Genomic DNA, 20,275 nt, shown 5'->3' with positions numbered 1-20,275 from the left:
CTGCTCCTTCATGCAGCCTGCTAGCTTCAGTGAATACAATCTTATTTTACTAACAAGGATGTTCAATGCACACCTCACTTTTCTTTCCTGCCTTCTCTACCCTCAGCTTCTTACACAAATTACTCATATCAATTAATTAATTATTTATAACAAATAAAATCAGCTTTAAAACCTTCAACACTGGGGCTCCAGAGGTGCCCCAGTGCAGTACACACCCACACCCACATTACATTCTCTGGAGTACTGTGTTACCCATCCCAAAGCAATCAACCAAGTGCCCCCTCACCTTCCTCTTGGCCTTGAGCCAGATCTGGATCTAGATCTTGAAAGGCTGTGATTGCTATCTTTTCGTATGCGACCAAATCTGTCAACTCTGAAAAAAAATTCAATGCTCTATATTAGAAAACGTATAGAGATTGATGGCACTTTTGTGTCAATCTGGGTGAATTCACAGAATGTGCAATATACTGTGCACCATACACACACACTACACAGTATTTTAATGAAGAAATAGAGAAACAAAATCTATATACTGTATATTCATCCTTTAACACCTCACTCTCTTTGAGAACTCCTGTTCTTCGCGATGGAAGACTTGTGTAGCTTTTTCACAGGAGATTTCAACCACCTTCAATTGTTAGCATTTTGGTTGAAAGAATACCTAAAATGTTAAGGAATTTCACATTCGGGTTCAGAAATTGAAAAAATGATGCACCTGCCAATTGAATTAAGAAACAATGATATATGGAATAACAGATGCATATCTCATTTAGGTTAAAACCTTCACTAAATTATTGAGTTATTATGAAACTCATCAATTGAGATTTGGCTCCCCCCCCTCCAAGGTAAGATCTGCTTTGTTCACTGAACAATGATCTTTGTAGTAATGCAGATATTCATGGGACCAACACAGCAAGAATCTTTACAGCTGTCCCATGATAATTAAAGCATGGGACAGCTGGATATCTAATACAGACACTGGATATAAACTCAATCAAACCTGGAATGACCAACAGAGGAGCATTTCATAAAAGCTCAAGGCATGCAAGAGTTCTCCCTTGTGATCAAACAGGACTACCAAATGGGGGTTACACTTCTTAAGCCGCACACTACATGACGAGAAACGAGTCCCCTGGCCGACACCAAGAATCACTACCACAGGGTCCAGCTCCCCAGAATGAATGATGCCTAGTATGATGCATATAACAAAGGGAGGAAATTAGGATTAACAAAATGGCATTGCTCAAAGTGTGTTTTATATATATATTCTGCACGATATTTCTCAGTTATTGCATCAGGTTGCCCCTTAAGACAAGATTCACACAAGAGAAAATAGGAATCATTGAAAAATAAGTGGGAAACGAACGTTGAATCCAATGAAACATCTCTTTCCGGGGGAAAAGGGGGGATGGGGGGGGACTGCCTCAGTGATTCCCCTGTAATACGCCACACTGAGACAGCGCCACACCTATAATTCATATAAGCTCTTTGCAAGTCATTAAACACCTACTGAAAACTAAAGGTCAAACCCAGCTCTCCCCCACCCCCCCCTTCACCCTCACACTAAGGTGCAGGGAGCAGGGGATTCATGATCACCCTCAACTGAAGAAACAAACCACAAGAAAGTTAACAATGGAAAATAACTATATGGTTTACTTAAAGTAAACAAACAACTCATCCAGTACTTAGGACATAACCCTCCTGTAGGTACACCTCAAATTAAGAATACTGTAGTGGTACATCAGGTACTCAGAAGTGAAGAGGTGGGCCACAGGTCTCCAAATCCAGTCATTCCTGCCTGTAAACACATAGGCAAGAGAATTGCGTACACAGAATATGCATACGCATTCTTATACCTGTGAACATAGTGTGCAGACACACACACAAATGCTAAGGAGTAAAGATGCCAAAAAATATACGAGATCTCTTTAAAAAATAAAAGAGGTTGTACAGTTGATAATTCATTAAGAAATGGTGGAGGTCAAAACCATCAATCATTTAAAAAGTCACATGACAAAGATTACAAAGAAGATGGGACATCACAAGCATAGGTCTCATTCACTAACTACATTGAAGTAATTAAACTTAGGTAATTACACACAAACATGCATGTCCTCATGAACTGTAAATACAACGAATACACAAATCAGATCGTTAAAGAATACTAAAGCTGTCTGATAGCTTTAAATATGCTAAATTCATACAGCTGACAGCTGAATGAATTTCTGTTGACTTGGGTATGGCCAGGCTCATCACTGATCATTGGGCTATGGTTAAAAGATGCAGGATAGCAGGCAGAGGGCTAGGAAATAATACAAATATGAAGTAGAATCTTTGAAATCATCTGGCAATCAATTAGATAATTCATCCGAATAATCCACTTATTCTTTACAAAATAGTTTATCTTGAGAGAAAATTATAGCATAAACGAAAATACTTAGGCATAGAATAAATACAAAAACTTAGGCATAGCATACTCAAAACAACCCTGGCATAGAATACATAAAATATGCTTAGGCATAAAATACATAAAAAATCATTACAATTACAGTACTGTATATCCATTCAAAGAAATCTAAACAATAAAACTACAAGGCAAGCAATAATGTTGAAATATCTAAATCACGTGAATTGAACTCTCTCTCTCATGCCATCACCTATACTCATAAAGCTACGAAACAACAAAGACCTCCATCCCACACACACCTCTCCCTTACGGCAACCTTGGTCGGTTTAGATTCTTGTCGTGGTGGTGGTGAAGGAGGCAGTGGTCTGAGGACAGAAGGTTTGCTAGAAGCCAATTTATATATGGAAAATGGTGAGAAAACACACACAAATGACAAGAGGGAACCTAAAATTACAATCTAAAAATTTAATTCTGCAAATTACTTCCCGCAAAACATTTCACATTCACAAAACATTCTTACCCACTTTTCTATTTGAATATGTAAATACGTACGTATTTATATATTCAAATACACACACACCGTATTGAATATACTGTATGGTTTAATTACATATATTGTAAATATATACCGGTATAGGGAAAATAAAAGAAAATTATTAAGATTACCTATGTATTGAATTACTAAGTCTGTAGCCAAGCTGCTGCTCTGACTGCCATAAACAGAGCAGCAGCAGCAGAAAAAAAAAAAAAAAAAAGTGTGTATGCAGACACTAAAACACAATATGAGGGCAAGAGAAAAGCTCTCCTCTTGAGGTGATAAAACCATGGGGCTGAAGTCTTGCCTGAAAATAATTACTGTACAACAAATTGATCTACAAATAAAATATTAATGTACTGTACATTGACAGCAACATCCAGATTATATTGTTCTAGGACCAATCTGGATTAGGGCAAAATCTCAATACTGTATTTATAAATTTTTCCTTTTTTTGGAGAGTCATAGTCAGACCCTAGCTGATCAGGCTAGGGTCTCTTCTGAGCCTCTGGTAAGCTGTTGCTTCTGGGCAGTTAAGTGGGTAGAATTTTTTACCCTTTAACCTGGGCTTGGGCCCTTTGTTCCCAAAGGTTTTTCCTTAGCAGAATGATGTGTTTGGGCAGAGGGTTGCAAGGCATACCTCCTCTTCCTGTGGTGAAGAAGGCATTTGCTTTGTAAACAATCATTCTCAGTACATTGTGCTAATTTGTCTTCCAGTGTTACGGAACTAGCCGAGTTTCTCTGCTTTGTAGGTCGGCATCCCAGATACAGCCTTCACTAATTTACTGTTACTATAGTAGGAAAAATACTAAGCACAAATAATAGGACACTTCCAGAATACAATTGATGAAATTGACCAATCAGACTCATGTAGGCAGTATGAATAAATTAAATCATGCATGTCTGAAAAATAGTGATAAGCACTAACAGCGATGCATAACAAAAATTACTTTTCACCTGTAAGGGTTTAATTAATCTAACCAATGTTTTAATCCTAAGAAAAGACACCTAGCAGTGATAGCAGGTCAGTAGCTAGATAGTCAACACAACGGAGATGAATGCATCCATTTAAGTAATAAGTTGCTGAAAAACAGGATGCGACTCTTACCTCTCCCTTGTGAGAATCTTGGGTGGCTTAATGTCTTGTTGGTGAATAGGCAGAGGTGGTGGTCTGAGAAAAACAGATAAGTACTTTAAACATCAACAGTGCTTCATCCTTGCCAAAATTAATCCTACTCTAACCACTCGCAAGGATAAAAGCAGCATTGTCAACAGTTGGTAACACACAAGTGGGATAAAGTAGCCTCATTAGAATGTCACAAAAGTACTTGGTAAGCAAGTTATACATGATAAAGCCTTTATAAGAAAATGTAGTCTTTAAAAAGAGGTGCACAATGAAATCACATTAATGGGATGTATCTTAGAGCCAGCTTCAGCTTTGTCTGTGTTCCTTAGATTGCATCTAGCCGATATCTCTGAATGGATTTCCTACATTACTGTGCTTGTTTCCAGCCCATGAATCACCACTTGCGGGCTCCTCTGGCTTTGAAGGATCATCTTCGGCAGTGCCTTTGTATTTTTGGGGGGCTTCCAGAGACTTCAGGGTCTCCCTTTTGGACCCTCAGACCAGTGTGGACTTGGGCTTTATCTCCTTTTCCTTTGCTGGGCATTACTGCTGTCTCCAATGCTCTTGCAGGCACTCTTCCAACATGCAGGTATTGTTAGGTACTGATGTGGATTACACTGATCCTTCATACTCGCAATTGGCTCAGTTGTGCACTGGTGGTATTTTCTCTCACAACTTGGAGGGAGGAGAAGGCTTTGCAAGTTCACTTGTGTTGAGATAGTAACTGAGAAGCATTAGTTTTCCTCTGAACCCCAAGTGGTCTACAGTTGCAGGGTATCGACTTTGTTGCCAGACAGACTCCACTGGTTGTGCTGATCCTCAAGGACTGAGATGTGGAGTATGACATTCACTCCATTCTTTACTATAGAATGGACATGAATTCCATTAAATGCATACAGTGAAGAATGACGAAGTTAATCTCAGAAATCAGAAACTTCTCTTATGATACCATTATTAAAGCTTAATTTACATTCTCTAGAAGACAATGTACAAGGAGGTGACTCGATTAAAGTTTACATATAGACAAAAAAAAAAAAAAAAAAGTTTAACAAATGGGATATAAATAAGGTTTCAAATACATCAACACAAAATAGAAAATGAAACGATGGATATAAACTGGATAAGTTTAGATTTAGGAAAGACCTGGGTAAATACTGGTTTGAAAACAGGGTTGTAGATTTATGAAACAAATTACTGGGTAACAATAAACATAGAATCACTGGCTTGTTTCAAACATAGCTAAGACGTCATGGGTTTCAAACAATACGAGTGAGTTCGGGTGGATATAAATAGGTGCTCCCAAATGTGGGCCAAATTGATCTCTGCAGTTCCCTGGAGCCCTGACTCCAACCTTAACAAGTATTACAGAAATATAAATATCTGATCAAACTATTTGTTTATTATTAGAATACCAAACACTCTACGATAACAATGTTTTCCAATTTCCACTTTATAAAGCGCCCTCGAGGGTTACCCACATCAGATATTGATCCTATTATTGGTCATCTAGAACATGTATTATGCATAATCATTGTTATATGTTAATTAATATTAATAATATAATTGCTTGAATCCTAGAAAAGCACACCAAGTGATGATAACTTTAACAGCATAATAACCAATACAATGGAAAAGAATGCCTCTATGTCACAAATCAACCTGTCCTCTTGAATAATACATTGTATATTTTGACATACAAATTCCCAACCTCAGAGTATGATGTTCAGTACTATAAATCATTGCCACTTGCTAACATTGACAGACTGCTAAGTTTTCTATTCTTGGGTCCATCGGTTAGTAACTCATTTTTGTGATGCCAACTTGAGAGGACCGGTTGCATAAATAGCTGAAAAATGAGACGTATCACTCACCTCTCTCTTATGGGAATCTTGGGTGGCTTAATGTCTTGTTGAATAGATGCAGGAGCAGGTCTGAAAAATAAGTTAATTATTAATAATTAATAATTCATTGGGTTTGGGAACAGGCAGCCAGTGTTAAATTGCTGACCCCCCACCCTCCCCTCCCCCAGGATGCAACCCTACAACATGCTGACTCCTGGGGTATCTACTTACTGCTAGATGAACAGGTGCACTAGGTGATAGAAAATGCACCTCGATGAGATTCTGGGAGTTCTACTCCCCAAGCCTGACCTAGGACAAGGCTTGACCTGTGAGAGCTTGGTCCAACAGGCTGTTGCTAAGAGTGACCCGCTGGCTCACATATCTACTACATACTAATTGGTCTGGCACTTCTTTCAGAAAACTGTCAAGTTTTTTCTTGAAGATTTCCACTTTTGTTCCATAAATATTTCTTATACTTGATGGAAAGGATACTGAACAACTGTGCACCTCTAATGTTCAGTGTTCTCTGATTTTGCCTATGGCACCTCTACTTGCAAGGTCAAGAAGGAAGTAAACAAATCTACAAAGCAAACAATCCACCCAGTAATTAGATCATCCCCCCCCCTTTTCCCCTAGTTACTGCTACCCACCAACAGTGGCAGCACTACTGAAGCTGCTGGCTACCATGTCAACAAACCCTCAGTCATGTGCATGAAGTTTTGGCCTTAGGTCTGTGATAGGCCATTAAGGACTGGCAATGGCTGAGGTGATTTAAACGTGTGGAGCCATGTAAATGCAGCTAGCTGCAGGCAGTCACCAAGGCCCATCAAAAAGAGGCATTTCATTACATTCAATGAGGGTTTTTTTTTAATCTTCAACCAATAGTTGCTGTAAGTGCTATCAATTTTGAATGATAACTTATCTAATCAATTCTTGAAACCTGCTAAACTGTTTGCTTGAATAGTATTACTGTAGATGGCAGTTCATTCCACTCGTCTGCAACCCTTATTCCTAAACCAGTATACTTTCCTATATCCTGACAAAAATCTATTTATTACAGCTTGCACCCGATGTTGCAGGTTCTGGCCTGTTCCGATAGTGTCAGAACCCATCTTATACTGTATATCCTCCCTTGTTAATGCTCCCTCCCTTTCTTTGTTTTCCATTTCCAATGCCAATTCAAGGATTCCAATTCAGGAACTCCTGGAGACAATTCCAATGTCTCCAGGGAAGGTGGATCAGGCACAGGCTATGGTAATACCCTCCCTGCCAGCCTTTCTCCCCCCCCCCCCAAGTATCCTGGCTGTGTTCTGCCTTTACGGTTCCTACTGCAGGATGTTCTTGGCAGTTTTAGCTAGGCTTGTGACCACCAGAGTGGGGGTTCTGGTTCCTATCTTAACCTTTTTCACCACTTTCTGTTTCTCACATTTTTTATCTAACACTGCAGACTACTATATGTACCTGAATTCGCTTCAGGGGCCTGAACACAACCTGGACCCAGATAAAAGGCTATTTTTGCCTTTAATGGGACAAAAGATACTAAACATTAAATAGACTGGTAACCATAGCCAAGAGGTCTTAAATAGTCTCTGACACTAACCTAAATGCTTAATCCAATGCTAATATACTGAGGACATAATAATTATGCACATGAAATAGAACATTTTCAGAATCCCAGTAGATACATCAACCATTGGAGTGATGTAGATGGTATTAGTAGAGGAGAGTACGTGTGGCTGGGGTGATCAGTAGGTGCTGAGTGCAATGAAGAATAATGCCAAAACAAGAGCAGAATTTATTGATGATTATCTTTCACCTGTAAGGGGTGCAGACGAGGAGTCACAATAATGTGGCTGAAATATGTTGACCAAACCACACGCTAGAAAGTGAAGGGATGACAGCGTTTCGGTCCGTCCTGGGCCATTCTCAAGTCGATCGTGATTAAGGAATTGATTGATTGATAAAGATTAAGCCACTCAAGAGGTGGCACGGGCATGAATAGCCCATGCCACCTCTTGGGTGGCTTAATCTTTATCAATCAATCAATTCCTTAATCACGATCGACTTGAGAATGGCCCAGGACGGACCGAAACGTTGTCATCCCTTCACTTTCTAGTGTGTGGTTTGGTCAACACATGTAAGGGTTTTTATCAAATCTGACCAATATTTAAATCCTAGGAAATGACAATGATAGCAAGCCAACAGCATAACAGTCAACACAATGGTGATAAATGAATCCATCTAATTCTAAAGTGCAGTTACTGACAAATTAGATGCAACACTCACCTCTCCCTTGTGAGAATCTTGGGTGGCTTAATATCTTGTTGGTGAACAGGCAGTGGTGGTGGTCTGAGAAAAAAAATTACTTCAGTAATTTACATGAAAAATAAACATAAAAGGTACAGAATTCGACATTAAAAAGTAAGTGATAAACGTAATGATACTTCAAGCATCCACAAAGCTGATGAGGTAATATGTTAAGAACTACAGAGGAATTTTCAAGAGGAAGTTGAGAAGAGACTATGTAAAGAAGAACAAATCCACAAAGGGCCGTGATGAGGGTTTAAACCTAGGTCCGAGAGGATCCCAGATGCACCTTATGTAAATAGAATTTATGTAAAGAAGCTTCCTTACAGTATGCTCGGTGTATTTGGTACCTGCCTACTTTCGGTCTGCTTCAGATGATTTTGTTGATCGTGTCCGCGTAATATGGTCTCAACCAGCTTTTTATACGATGGTCTGGTAAACTAGGCAGTTGGACACCATTGCCTGCAGGCCAATATAAGCACTGCATGACAGTCTGGTCCAGCAGATAGTTAGATGCTGCTGTTGAATAGCTTTGGAGGTACAGTTTAATGTCTAAATGTATATTGTGACGTCTCTCTCTCTCTCTCTGGCCTTCACTTCAAGAAGAACAATTTGAAATTTTATGTTGTCCCAATAATTTCAATATTTTGTTGAATGAATTCAGGCAGCAAGAGATTTACAAACATTCGTCAGGTCATCAAATGTTCCAGATTTGTTTATGTAAAACTTAAAATGAAAATGAATCAGAGTTTTGCTATAACCCTTAACTCTTAAATTGCCAAGCAATTTCAGTCATGCATAATTATGCACATAGAAAATAAAACAAGTACAGTACACTGAAAACCTCTAAGGATCAATCACATACAGTGAGTGCACACAGAAGGAAATCAGATAAGACTAATGGAGCTGTCTGAGCTGTACTGTTGAGCTGTTGGAGCTGTACAACCGGTATTGGAAAATAGATACAGTGGAACCTCAAGTAATGAGCAGCTCCAGTTACGAGCATTTCGAGTAACGAGCAAGCCACTCGCAGAAAATATGTCTCGACTGACGAGCTTTCCCTCGATTAACGAGCGTTCCTGCTGGTTCTCGGATACCTCCGACAACAGTTTTGTTGTTGTCTCACAAGACGAGTTTTCCACATGACGAGCTCGGTGCCGGAACGGATTAAACTCGTTAATCGAGGCGCCACTGTACAAGAAAATATCATAATCTCTAATAGAGGATGAAATATGACAACGCACACTAGTTGACAGAGTGTCTTGTGTGAATGTTACAGAAGAGAATCACGTACTGCACAGTAGTCTACTGCATATACAAAGTTGCGTGCACATCAGTAACTCCTTCCCAGAGTTCACGATAGAGGCAATTATTAAAGAAAAAATCCGACCAATTAAAGGCCTCTTCAATACACAATACAACATGTTATTTCACCTTGGATCTCGTGGCTCAGGTCTCCGAGGTATGGGTGGTCGAGTATGAGGGCCAGTTGGTGGAGGAGCTGGTCGCCCTCCTCTCGCAGGTGGTGGAACTTGCCTTGTGCTGGATTTCTCACTTGGTCGGGCAGCTAAAAAACATATATAAATGAATAAAAGTAATAATAAATACTATACATTATATATTATATATATATATGTATGTATGTATGTATGTATGTATGTTGTACCTAGTAGCCAGAACGTCGTACTCGACCTACATATGCAAGGCCCGATTTGCCTAATAGGCAAAGTTTTCCTGAATTTATATATTTTTCTATTTTTTTCTTATGAAATGATAAATCTGTCCATTTCACTGTGCATAAGTTAATTTTTTTAAACTTGAGTTAAAACTAACGTAGATATATGACCAGACCTAACCTAACCTATCTTAAAATAACCTAAACTAACACAACTAAGTCAATAAATTATGTTCCTAATATAATAATAATAATTCCAATAAACTAATTGTAAAAAATTTATTAAAATAAAGAAAATCACTCGGCCTATTAGGCAAATCGGACCTTGCATAGTAGGCCGAGAAGTGCGTTCTGGCTACTAGGTATGACACACACACACACATTCATTTATTTTTCATTTACGAGGGCCATAGGAGCCTCGAACAAGCGATCTCTAGCATGAGAGACGAGTGCTCTATCGACTGAGCCATGTTACAGCATCAAGCAGTGTCTTCTCTGTTGGCATCTTGACGTTCTGGTCTTATTCTTACTCTCATGGTGGGTAGAGCGAATAGTTCCGTAATTTGAGTATTTATGGTAGGTTGTTCTACTTTTATGTGGATTACTTCAAGATTGATCTTGAAGCAATCCACATAAAAGACTTTTATGTGGATCCTCCTCCCCACACTCCTGCACACCTATACCAGAAGAAAGCCGACAGTCAAACACCAGGTAATTAATCACACTGAGAAAAGAAGACAATTGACTAACAGGTATATGGAAATTTTGAAAGAATGAAACAAAACATTCTAGTTATTCAAAAGTAAAACAGAAGAAGACATTTCAAGGGAGAAATTACATGATACTGATGTCTAAGGAAGAAGTGGAGTAACACCTAGTAGATGTGGATGCATTAAAGGCAGTAGGCCCCTATCAAATTTATCCTTGGCTACTAAAGGAAGCAGCAGCAATTATATACCAGCCACTACCAAAAGAATATAACAAAATTAAAAAAAAAAAAAGGGGGGCCAGTGACCTTGACAACAATCATGTGCAAGGTACTGGAGAAAATGATCACGCATACAATCATGTAACATTTGGGAAAAACAGTTCATAACCAAGCAGTAACACTGGTGCCAAGCAAATATAAATCAATATTATGACGATGACCAAAGTTTTAAAATTCTGTACACATTCATCTTTCTCTGGGACACTACTCACAGTCATCAAACTGATCTACAGAACTTAGGCAACTAGTTTTATCCCGGAGCTCCTAGTGCTTGTGTGTGTGCGTGTGTTCGTTTTGTTTGTTTTAGGTAGAAGCAACTTCCCTGGCTGTAAACTCTCTGAAGATCACAACTCCTAATTTAAAAATGGAATCTGAGAATCAATAAACAGTGTAATAAAAAAACAATAAATGCTACTGGGTGACATTTCCCAAAAATGAATTTTAAATTTAATAATTTACTTTAGGATTAAACTAAATAAGATGACATTCTCCAGATATGGGGTAGTGCCACCCTCTTGAATGGAACGACACAGTGGTCAGTGCAGTCGGCTCACATCCTAAAAACCCAGGCAGGCCAAAATCTACGGACATGTTTCCTTACACCTCGAGCCCCTATCCACCTAGGAATATAGAATAGGTATACCTGGGAATAGGTATACCTGGGAATTTGGCAAATCTTGTAGCTTGCATTCCTGGGAAGGTCAGTTGTTGGCCAAGTGCATTATCTGCACCTTAACAGACTTTCTGTACCTGACAATGAGAAACCAACCGTTTCAGACCAATTTGGATGGATCAGGTTTTTTGTTGCATCTGATACTCGCTATTTTTCACTAATGTTTGCCATAATTTTTTTTTTAGATTTTTAGTGCAAACAATGGAATATCAGTAGTGAAAAAAGTGTGTATTGGCACTGCTGCTCTGGCCTAGTTGGAAAGTCTCAAATGTCCCAGTGCCACTTCCATTACACTTCATCCGACCACTTACCAGATCGGAATCCGTCTGGCAGATCCGATCTCGTATTGGGCCGGGCTCCAGTGGAGGGGGTATCCCCTGAATTAAGAAACAAAACAATTATTAAACAAAATAGTTGCCACTGGGCTACACTGTGCAATAAAGTAACCTGCTTCAGTTATATGATCGTGCATGCATGTTGCAGGTGTCAAGTCATTATGACGAGGTTTCTCAAGATATTGCACAGAAACCAAACAAAAATAATTAATGTAGCTATTTCCCAAATTTTTTATACTATAGCATCCAATATGAAGTGTTCTCAAGATATCAGAAATGAATGAAATCCTCGAGGAATCCTTAGCAAAATCACACACTACCCCCAAAATACGGATTCTATAACCAACACAGTACAGTTTGCCGAATTCTAGGGATTAGTGAGCCATCCAAGATAAATCAAGCCACCATATTAAATCATGACCCGAGGCAGAAGAGGGAGCTGTTGGTGCAAATTTTACAGGCTTCATCACCGATGATGATGTTATTAGGGTAGAAGTAGGGACAATAAGAATTAACCAGAAGTGGAAGTGTGGTATGGCTGCAGATAGGTTAATTTTGGAAGAAGTTAAAAATATCTGAGCAAATGACTGCAAGAAAAAGATTGAACAACAATTGCTTGATAAGGATAGCATAATGCAGAGACATAACATGCCTACATTATAACATTCAGTTGCTCTTTAAGCAACCGAAATCCTTGGAAAACCATTACCATAACCATTTCTGTAATCCTTAGAAACCATTACCATAGAGACAAGAAAAAAATATAGAAGCATCTAAAGAGAAGACGTTACTCACCTACAATGCAAAATGACAGAAATGGAAGCAGAATGAAAAATGCTCAATCAGTCGAGAGAGGGGGAAGGGGGGAAGATGGGGACAAGGAACAAGGACACTGGCATTACCACTGCACACAATTATAATGTTGTACTCGTCTGCAATGCAGGGTGGTGTTGAAGGAAGAATATTTGAAAACACTTGCCCAACTGAGAGAGGGGTCAGAACAAGGGCACCGGCATCACTGTCGCACAAGGTTATCACGATGACAGATTTTTCAAAGGCAGGGAGTCATTGGCAAATACCTCTCGGCTTGCACTGTATAAGAGCACCAGAACCCCTTTGCTTTGATCACTGAGAAAGACATGCCTAAAATGAAAGTCTTATAGCTGGCAAACTAGTACAAATCAAGAACTAGCAAGAAACAATGCACTAAGAGTAATTATTAAAAAAGAAAGCAACTAAGCAGTCCAAGCCTTGGAACACAAACCAAGGTATAAAGGTCAACGGCCAGCCAGTCCTACAATCCATGATGAGAGGCAGTCAAATGTTTACATTACAAAGCCACAAAACAAAGAATGAGGAACCCAGCAAATACTAAGAACATACAGGTGAGGTCAGACACAACTGGAGCACATTTAGTACAAACACCAAACATTCTGTGCGGTAAGATCTCAGCATATAGAAATCCCAACCCTCAAACAAAGCCTGTGAAACTTGGACGAATTGGGGCAAGCCAAAAATATATCCAGTAATGTCTTTTGTGAAGCAAAATTCCCTATATAGCAGACCAAATGTACCCCAGCTAAGTACATTAGTGAGGCAGTGAAAACATGGTTCAACCTACAAAACCTACAGGTTGTACCATCGGAATAAGACGGGGCACTGAAGAAAGCCACGAGTGTAGTAAACATACAAAGATCATGTTGTGCATGACAGTTAATATGGGGCTAACTAATAACCTTATATAAGTAAGTTTTTAAATATATAAACGCATAATAGCACATGAAACGATGGGAATAAATTAGAGAAGTTCATATTCGGGAAAGGTCTTGGGATGTATTGGTTTGGAAACAGGGCTATTGGCTGTTAATTACTGGCTGTTAACCAGTAATAAATTACAGATTAACATAACATGTGTGTGATCGCTGGATAGATTTGAGTGTATATTTGACATGCATGTGAATATGTTTTGGTGGATATAAAAAGGAGTAATCTCATATAGGCCAATTAGCCTCCTGCAATTTCCTCTATACAATACTTATGTTTTAATGAGAAAAGCTGTAAGAGGTGAATTTGAAAAATGAAAAGTGTGTCAAGATTTAAAAATAACACGATAAGAAAAGGGGCAGGAAGATACCAGTGTAACGTAGCCACAGAGAGATGGCACAATGGATATCTGGGCACACAAACCCATCTAGGATGAGACGACCAGGAAAGGTAAGCATTCATTCCCAACCACTAGAGGATCAGAGTGGGATTGGGAGAGTATTTCATGGTCACCAAAATATGTCTCAATGTGACCTGACAAAATCAGGGCCATGGCAATCTTGCCCCCATTCTACATATCATACACGTGAAGCAGACAGGTGCCCAAGGGCCAGGGACACTCAAGGAAGACTGGGGAACAAAGTGATATGAGACCCTAATTAAAAGTAGGAGTAAAATCATTATTACAAGATCTTGATGATGGGAGGAAGACTCATCAACACAGAATAATGAGATTGTGTAATTTTTCTGACCTGGAGCCACACGCTGGTTGGAGCGATGACGACTAGGGGAAGGTGAATGTGATGTTGATCGTGAACGACTACTTCTACTAGCCAAACTTGTCCTACTGGTCTTGCTTCCACTTCTACTTCTGCTTGGACTACTGTAGGATGATGACCGAGAAGACCTGAAAAAATTAATCAAACCAATGATAACCTGTTAAGTAAGATTCCCACTTCACACACTTAAATAAAAATTAACCATAAAACATGGATTCCCATACACTTGAAAACAAATGAGCCATAAGAATGTAAGGAAGTATTCCTCCCAAACACAATTGGTGATTATAAAGAGCGAACTGAAAAATGAGGTACTTGAGGACAATTTAATCAACATCTTTAAAAGTAAAATATGAGTTGTAGGAAAGATATTGGTATTGTACCAGATATTCAAGGAAAGGCGCGCCCACGTGCTGATCCTCGTTACCTCCAGGCGTACATAGGTAAGAATACATGCCTGAACATTATTGTTTTTTTTTTGGGGTAGGAGTATAACAATAAAAATAACTTAGAATAAAATAGTGAATAAGTAAAATTTAATTGTCCTGACATTGTTCCGTCCTTCTAGAATCAATAAGCTACAGTGCTGTATTTAGTTTGTCAACCTGCATATTTATAACCAGACGTAATTATTTTAATTTTTCAAGATCCTAATCAGAACAAAATAAATGGGTTATATTTTATGGTAATATCCATATGCCATTATGTCAACTTCCATTCATATAATTTTTGTGAAAAACTAAATATGCTTTGGGTTTTTCAGGTCATCATATCTCAGGATATGAAAAAAGTGATGCAATGAGTATGAGGTGGATGTGTGGTTGCTTACTCATAGCATAATGAGGCAAAATGCCAATCATACCAAACAGGTGCAGCAAAATTGAGCCGAGTGAAAGAAACTGGAGGATGTTTCAACAGAGGGGAACTCAACCAAACCCGGAGAAAGGCCTAAGAAAACCCAACTATGGGATTTGGCAAGCTCAACCCCGGCTTGGCAAACCTGAAACCTTCATAAACAAACCCCTACAACTCCAGAATCCCTCCCCCCTCCCCCCTGCCAGTGGGATTTTTGGAGAGAGCATCCCGGTGGCTCACTAAAGATAACCACTGAAAACGAAGATGGGACTTAACAGGAAGGAGAAGAGGCAGCAGGCATTAGGATGAAGAAAAGAAACCGAGCCAGGAGACATGGGCCAAAGCAATATACTAGGACCAGGCTGGTGAGTCGTAATGACACTGTCGACAACCTCAGAAATGTGAACCGTGAGACAGGATACCAAGGAAATAAGAGTCAACTAACAAGGTGTCCACCGAGATGGAGCCAGTGGCTTGCAGGTAGCGGCGAAGAGCCATCACTGGACACAACAAATGATGCACCAGCTGAACCAATGAAGCATCACCAATGGACCCCTGCAGAAGTTTGTCAACTCATTCTCTGCCAGAAAAGTCTGCTAATGAACAAACCACCAACAGGGCCAGAGGAACAGAATCCCTGCCTCCAGAGAAGAGCCTGAAGGTCCCCAACCCCACAGCTGGTTAAGAAAGATCACAAGCCAAAGGAGAAACCGTAAACTGAGATCAGGAGAGAAAAACCACAACCTAGTCAAGAGGAGCATGAGCAGGCTGGAGGTGAAAAAACGCTTGAGACAACTTGTGAAATGGCACCATGGAGATGGTGACACAGAATGTAAGTAACAGTGGGTCCAAAAACACTGAATGATAAGAGGTGACAGTATTAGGCATGCAATGCTGATTTAGAAACAATTGCAACAAGAGGACAGTACAGATCTGACCAAAACCAAAGACGATGAAATGGCAATTAAAAATAGAAACAAGTGCTAGGCAACTTCGTACTGCCCCTGTTAGGAAAGGCACAGGTGGGACACCAATAAACCAGCCACCCACTTGCCATATAAATGGCAATCAACACGCAAACAGCAGAAGAGAAGTTTGAAACAGCGAAGAACACTACTGGGCCGACCTCCTGAAAGATGCAGAACTGCAGAAAAGAGTCCGGGTTCAGACACCAAGCCAACAGCATCAGAAACTAAGGCTGGGTCGACCACTAAGGAGCTAGAAGGATCACCCTTCCTGAGTATGACTCTAGACTGGATAGCACCCAGAGCAACAAGTGAACCAGGGTAAAAGGTTCATAAATGCATCTCCATCTCGATCAATCCAGCTGAAAAGCATCCACACATCCATCACAAGTGCCTCATGGTCGAGGAATGGAGCCACATAAGAGGGAAGGTGCCAGTCCATGTCGATGCAAGGAGATCCAGCTCGGGATGACTTAATGTCTCACAGAGTCAACAGAAGGATGCATCTACCCAGTGGAAATGGGATGGAAGCAAGATAATCCATCTGCGAGAATATTGGACACTCCTGCACGTGAACTGCACAGAAACACAAACCCTAAGAAGCCAGAAACCAAGCTACACAAAGCAACCAGCTCCACAGCGAATGGACTGCCACAGAAACAACCTGTGCAACAGTAACCTTAGAAATGAGGAGGAATGAATAGGCGCAGGCAGCCAAAAAGGTAAAAAGAGACTAAGAATCTAAAGAACAGGACAACATGGCCAGTTGACACTCGAGGGGGGCCAAATAAAATGCAGCCACTACCTCCCAAAGGAGAGGGGTATGAATCTTGGGCAAGGCTGCCAAGACCAAGGGTGGTAGGCAAGATTGGTGTATCTTTTTAAGGTGTAGCTCTACCAGCACTTGGCTTGGTAGACTGCTGAAAGGACCTTCCCAGAAATATTACACAGAATTTGAAAGTCAAGAGATATTACAAGCCTGCAGGGTATAATAGGCCAGGAGGTGAAATATAAGAAAGTAGACATCACTCTCCCTGTAGTCACTGACAAGTTAGCATTATACATAATCTAAACAAAATATGTAGCTAACATGTAAAGTCCTGTTCCAGATGTTGTAGAAACAAGACATTAAATTTCATCACATGAAAACTAAAATGTATTCCTTTGAATATATTTGGGTATCCTCTCACACATTATTTTGAAATTACAAAAACACTAATTTGAGCAGTACAATTACCTTGCCATTGTCCTTAAGATCATCATGAGGTAGATTGTGAGACATGTAGACAATAAATTATTATCAAAATCTCAATGTATTAAGGAGGTGAATGAAAAAATTACACACAAATATTGATTAAATAGCACAACCAAACAAGCTGGAGGTCATTTGCAGCCTTTTGAGAATTAATAGAAATAAAACCTTTTATGATTTATCACATTTGAGAGATTGATCACATAACGGAGTGAAAAAAGGGTTACGGTTGCAATGACAAGAAGTGTAACTGAAATGTTCCTAATGTATCAAAGTTGATACATGTAATGAATCAAAGTTGATATATGTAATGTATCAACACTGATACATTAGAGTTGATGTAAGATTGATCAGGTACCCTTTGATACCTGATCAACCACGCTGTGACTAATATGTCAGGCTGCGAGCAGCTGCATCAAACAGCCGGGTGGATCAGACCAGCAACCAGGAGGCTTGGTTAGAGACCGGGCCGCAGGGATCCCGATCTCTAACCTGGGATCCCTGGTTAGATTCTGGAGAAGCTCCCCGAGAATCTTCAACAGGTAGTCAACAGGTAATGAGCCAGCAACATTCAAAACAGTATGGAAATCAACTGAAGCAATGCAAGGGGTTTGAACCCTTGACTTGGGTATTCCCAAGTAATGTCATAGAGCTTGGCAGCAGCTTGTTTGCTAACCCAGCACAAAATTAGCATTAATTAATAGCAATATAGTGGAAACTCCAAAGTCAGGAATAATTTAGACAGGATCCCCTCCCCCTCCCCTCCCTTTTCCTTTCCAAATATCAAAGTAAACGAACAATCAAAGTTTTTGCTGCTTATTACTAAATAATTGGAGGTGTCCTCACCACAAAAGACAAAACACATCTTTGTGTATTTTTAAGCAAACAAAAATGATACAGTATATATGCAGTGCATCTCTAATGTCCAACTATTACAAATACAATACAATGAAAATAGCCTCAGGTCTGGGTCCAGCACACCTGCCCAGGCCCAAGAAAGCACAAAGAAAGAAGAGATGATCCATGACCCACGAGGAATAGCTGAAGATAATCAAGCGCATAAAAGTGGTTACATGTAATTTGTATCATATCATTTGTATCATAATGGAAGGAGTAATCAAGTGCTTTAACAAAGGAGAAACATTAAGCGCAAATTGCACATACGTAGACGTAGCATTGGCTAGTCCACAACTGGGATTATCATCAAGGACACGACTAAAATTTAACAGTACAGTACTAGTATTGGAAGGGTTCTCCATCACTGAAATCAACAAGTATTATTTAGTACTGTATATACATCCATACTGAATATAAAACCAATATACATACTAAACCAATTATTACACAAGCAATTACACATCCTTTCATGAAAGCTTCCACTGTTTTGGTTACTCATTAAGCATGAACTTTCCAGTAGACATTTGTAACCTGTTAATCTATTAAACACAAATTTCAAACCTATTTTATAATAATTATACTGTACATGAAAAAGCATAATACTGTATATTTATTGCATGAATCTCACCAATGACAATGTAAAATATGCCCTTTCCATTTTGTATTAAGTTCATTTATCTGTAAAAAAAAAAATAAAAAAAATTATGTATCATTTTAAATGTATTTTCTAAAGAATCAACTTAGTACCTTCAACATCTCTGATTTGTATAATACCTTGACGATGAATGTGATGAAGAACCCGAAGAATAACTTCTTGTTCGCGAAGTCTTTTTCTTTCTAGATGAACGAGGTGGAGTTTTCCGCCTAGCCCAGGGATCGGCCCAAGCTTCTGCTTCTCCGCGTGTGCCCCCTCCTGATGACACCACTTCCATGTACCGGTCATCTTGCCACACACGACTACGTACATATCTGCAGATTGTTTAAGAATTTGTCAATAGTTGCTTCAATAGCTGCTGACTTTATGAGGGCTCAGTAAGACACTTAACCTAAGACGCCTAACCCAAAATGATTTAGCAGTCATTCAGAAACCGTACGTATATACTCGTGTTAGTCAAGTGGTTAAGGTGTCCTGTACGCCAGATGCAGAGTGCTCCTGGCAGTATGGGTTCGAGTCACTTCTGGGGTGAGAGTTTTCAGTTGCATATATGCTTGGAGACCGTTCAGGCTTGTTTGCATATACTCTTAAACAAGGAAACATTCCTTTCGTAAAAATCCAGTATACTGTGTAATACCTTGTGTTGTTGTACTTACTCACTCTTTTATATTTTTTCTCTCTTTCTCTCTCTCTATCCGAGCCATCAGTTGTAGAGTTCTTTTTGCCTACCGAGAACACAAGCCAGAACCTGGCCCCCCTCAGAGTGGCACAGGCAGTGATGGCCATGAATACTCTACATTTAAAGTGTAATTAGTCTTTTCATTTGTGTGTACTGCACTTGTTTTGTGTTCGTATTTATACTAATACATATTTGTGGGGGTTGGTCTTTTCATATAATAGTTCGATTTGCTATTAAAGTACAGTATTTGGTGCACTGCCTTTTCATAATTTAAGTTGAACCAATCATGTTTTCTAATTCTGCAATTCTGTTTTAGAATAAATACTTGGCGCCTTCATCATATCTCTCTCAAAATTTGATGGGAATAAGGTATCTCAACACAAATCACTTCAAAAGTGGGAAGCTATAAACATGGCTAAGGATTTTTTTTTTAGTTAATCAGTAATCACTATTGGGAAGTTTCGTTTAACACACTTTGAATTCATAGACCCCCCACAGGAATAGTTATGTTATGATTAGCTAATGAACTATGTTGGTGTATA

At 39.4% G+C, this 20,275-nt stretch overlaps 1 protein-coding gene across 7 annotated transcripts in view; it reads right to left on the bottom strand.

Moving 5' to 3' along the window:
- The window catches only part of LOC123775033 (zinc finger CCCH domain-containing protein 18), a 45,661-nt gene that overhangs the window by 7,822 nt on the left and 17,564 nt on the right, over positions 1–20,275 (bottom strand). For 2 of the 7 annotated variants that reach the window (XM_045769796.2, XM_045769797.2), the window contains exons 9-17: positions 19,174–19,368; positions 14,404–14,558; positions 11,864–11,929; positions 9,651–9,783; positions 8,196–8,258; positions 5,940–5,999; positions 4,051–4,113; positions 2,707–2,772; positions 287–373 (exon numbers count right to left, since the gene is read on the bottom strand). In XM_045769796.2, coding sequence (XP_045625752.1) covers positions 287–373; positions 2,707–2,772; positions 4,051–4,113; positions 5,940–5,999; positions 8,196–8,258; positions 9,651–9,783; positions 11,864–11,929; positions 14,404–14,558; positions 19,174–19,368 — 888 coding nt within the window. The remainder of the gene's footprint in view (positions 1–286; positions 374–2,706; positions 2,773–4,050; positions 4,114–5,939; positions 6,000–8,195; positions 8,259–9,650; positions 9,784–11,863; positions 11,930–14,403; positions 14,559–19,173; positions 19,369–20,275) is intronic. The other 5 variants (XM_069319392.1, XM_045769798.2, XM_045769799.2 and 2 more) reach the window with 4 other exon arrangements.

Source organism: Procambarus clarkii, chromosome 92 (assembly GCF_040958095.1).
Source record: "Procambarus clarkii isolate CNS0578487 chromosome 92, FALCON_Pclarkii_2.0, whole genome shotgun sequence".
Classification (NCBI taxonomy): Eukaryota; Metazoa; Arthropoda; class Malacostraca; order Decapoda; family Cambaridae; genus Procambarus; species Procambarus clarkii.
The sequence above is the reverse complement of the archived record's forward strand: the minus strand, read 5'-3'. Positions and strand labels throughout refer to the sequence as shown.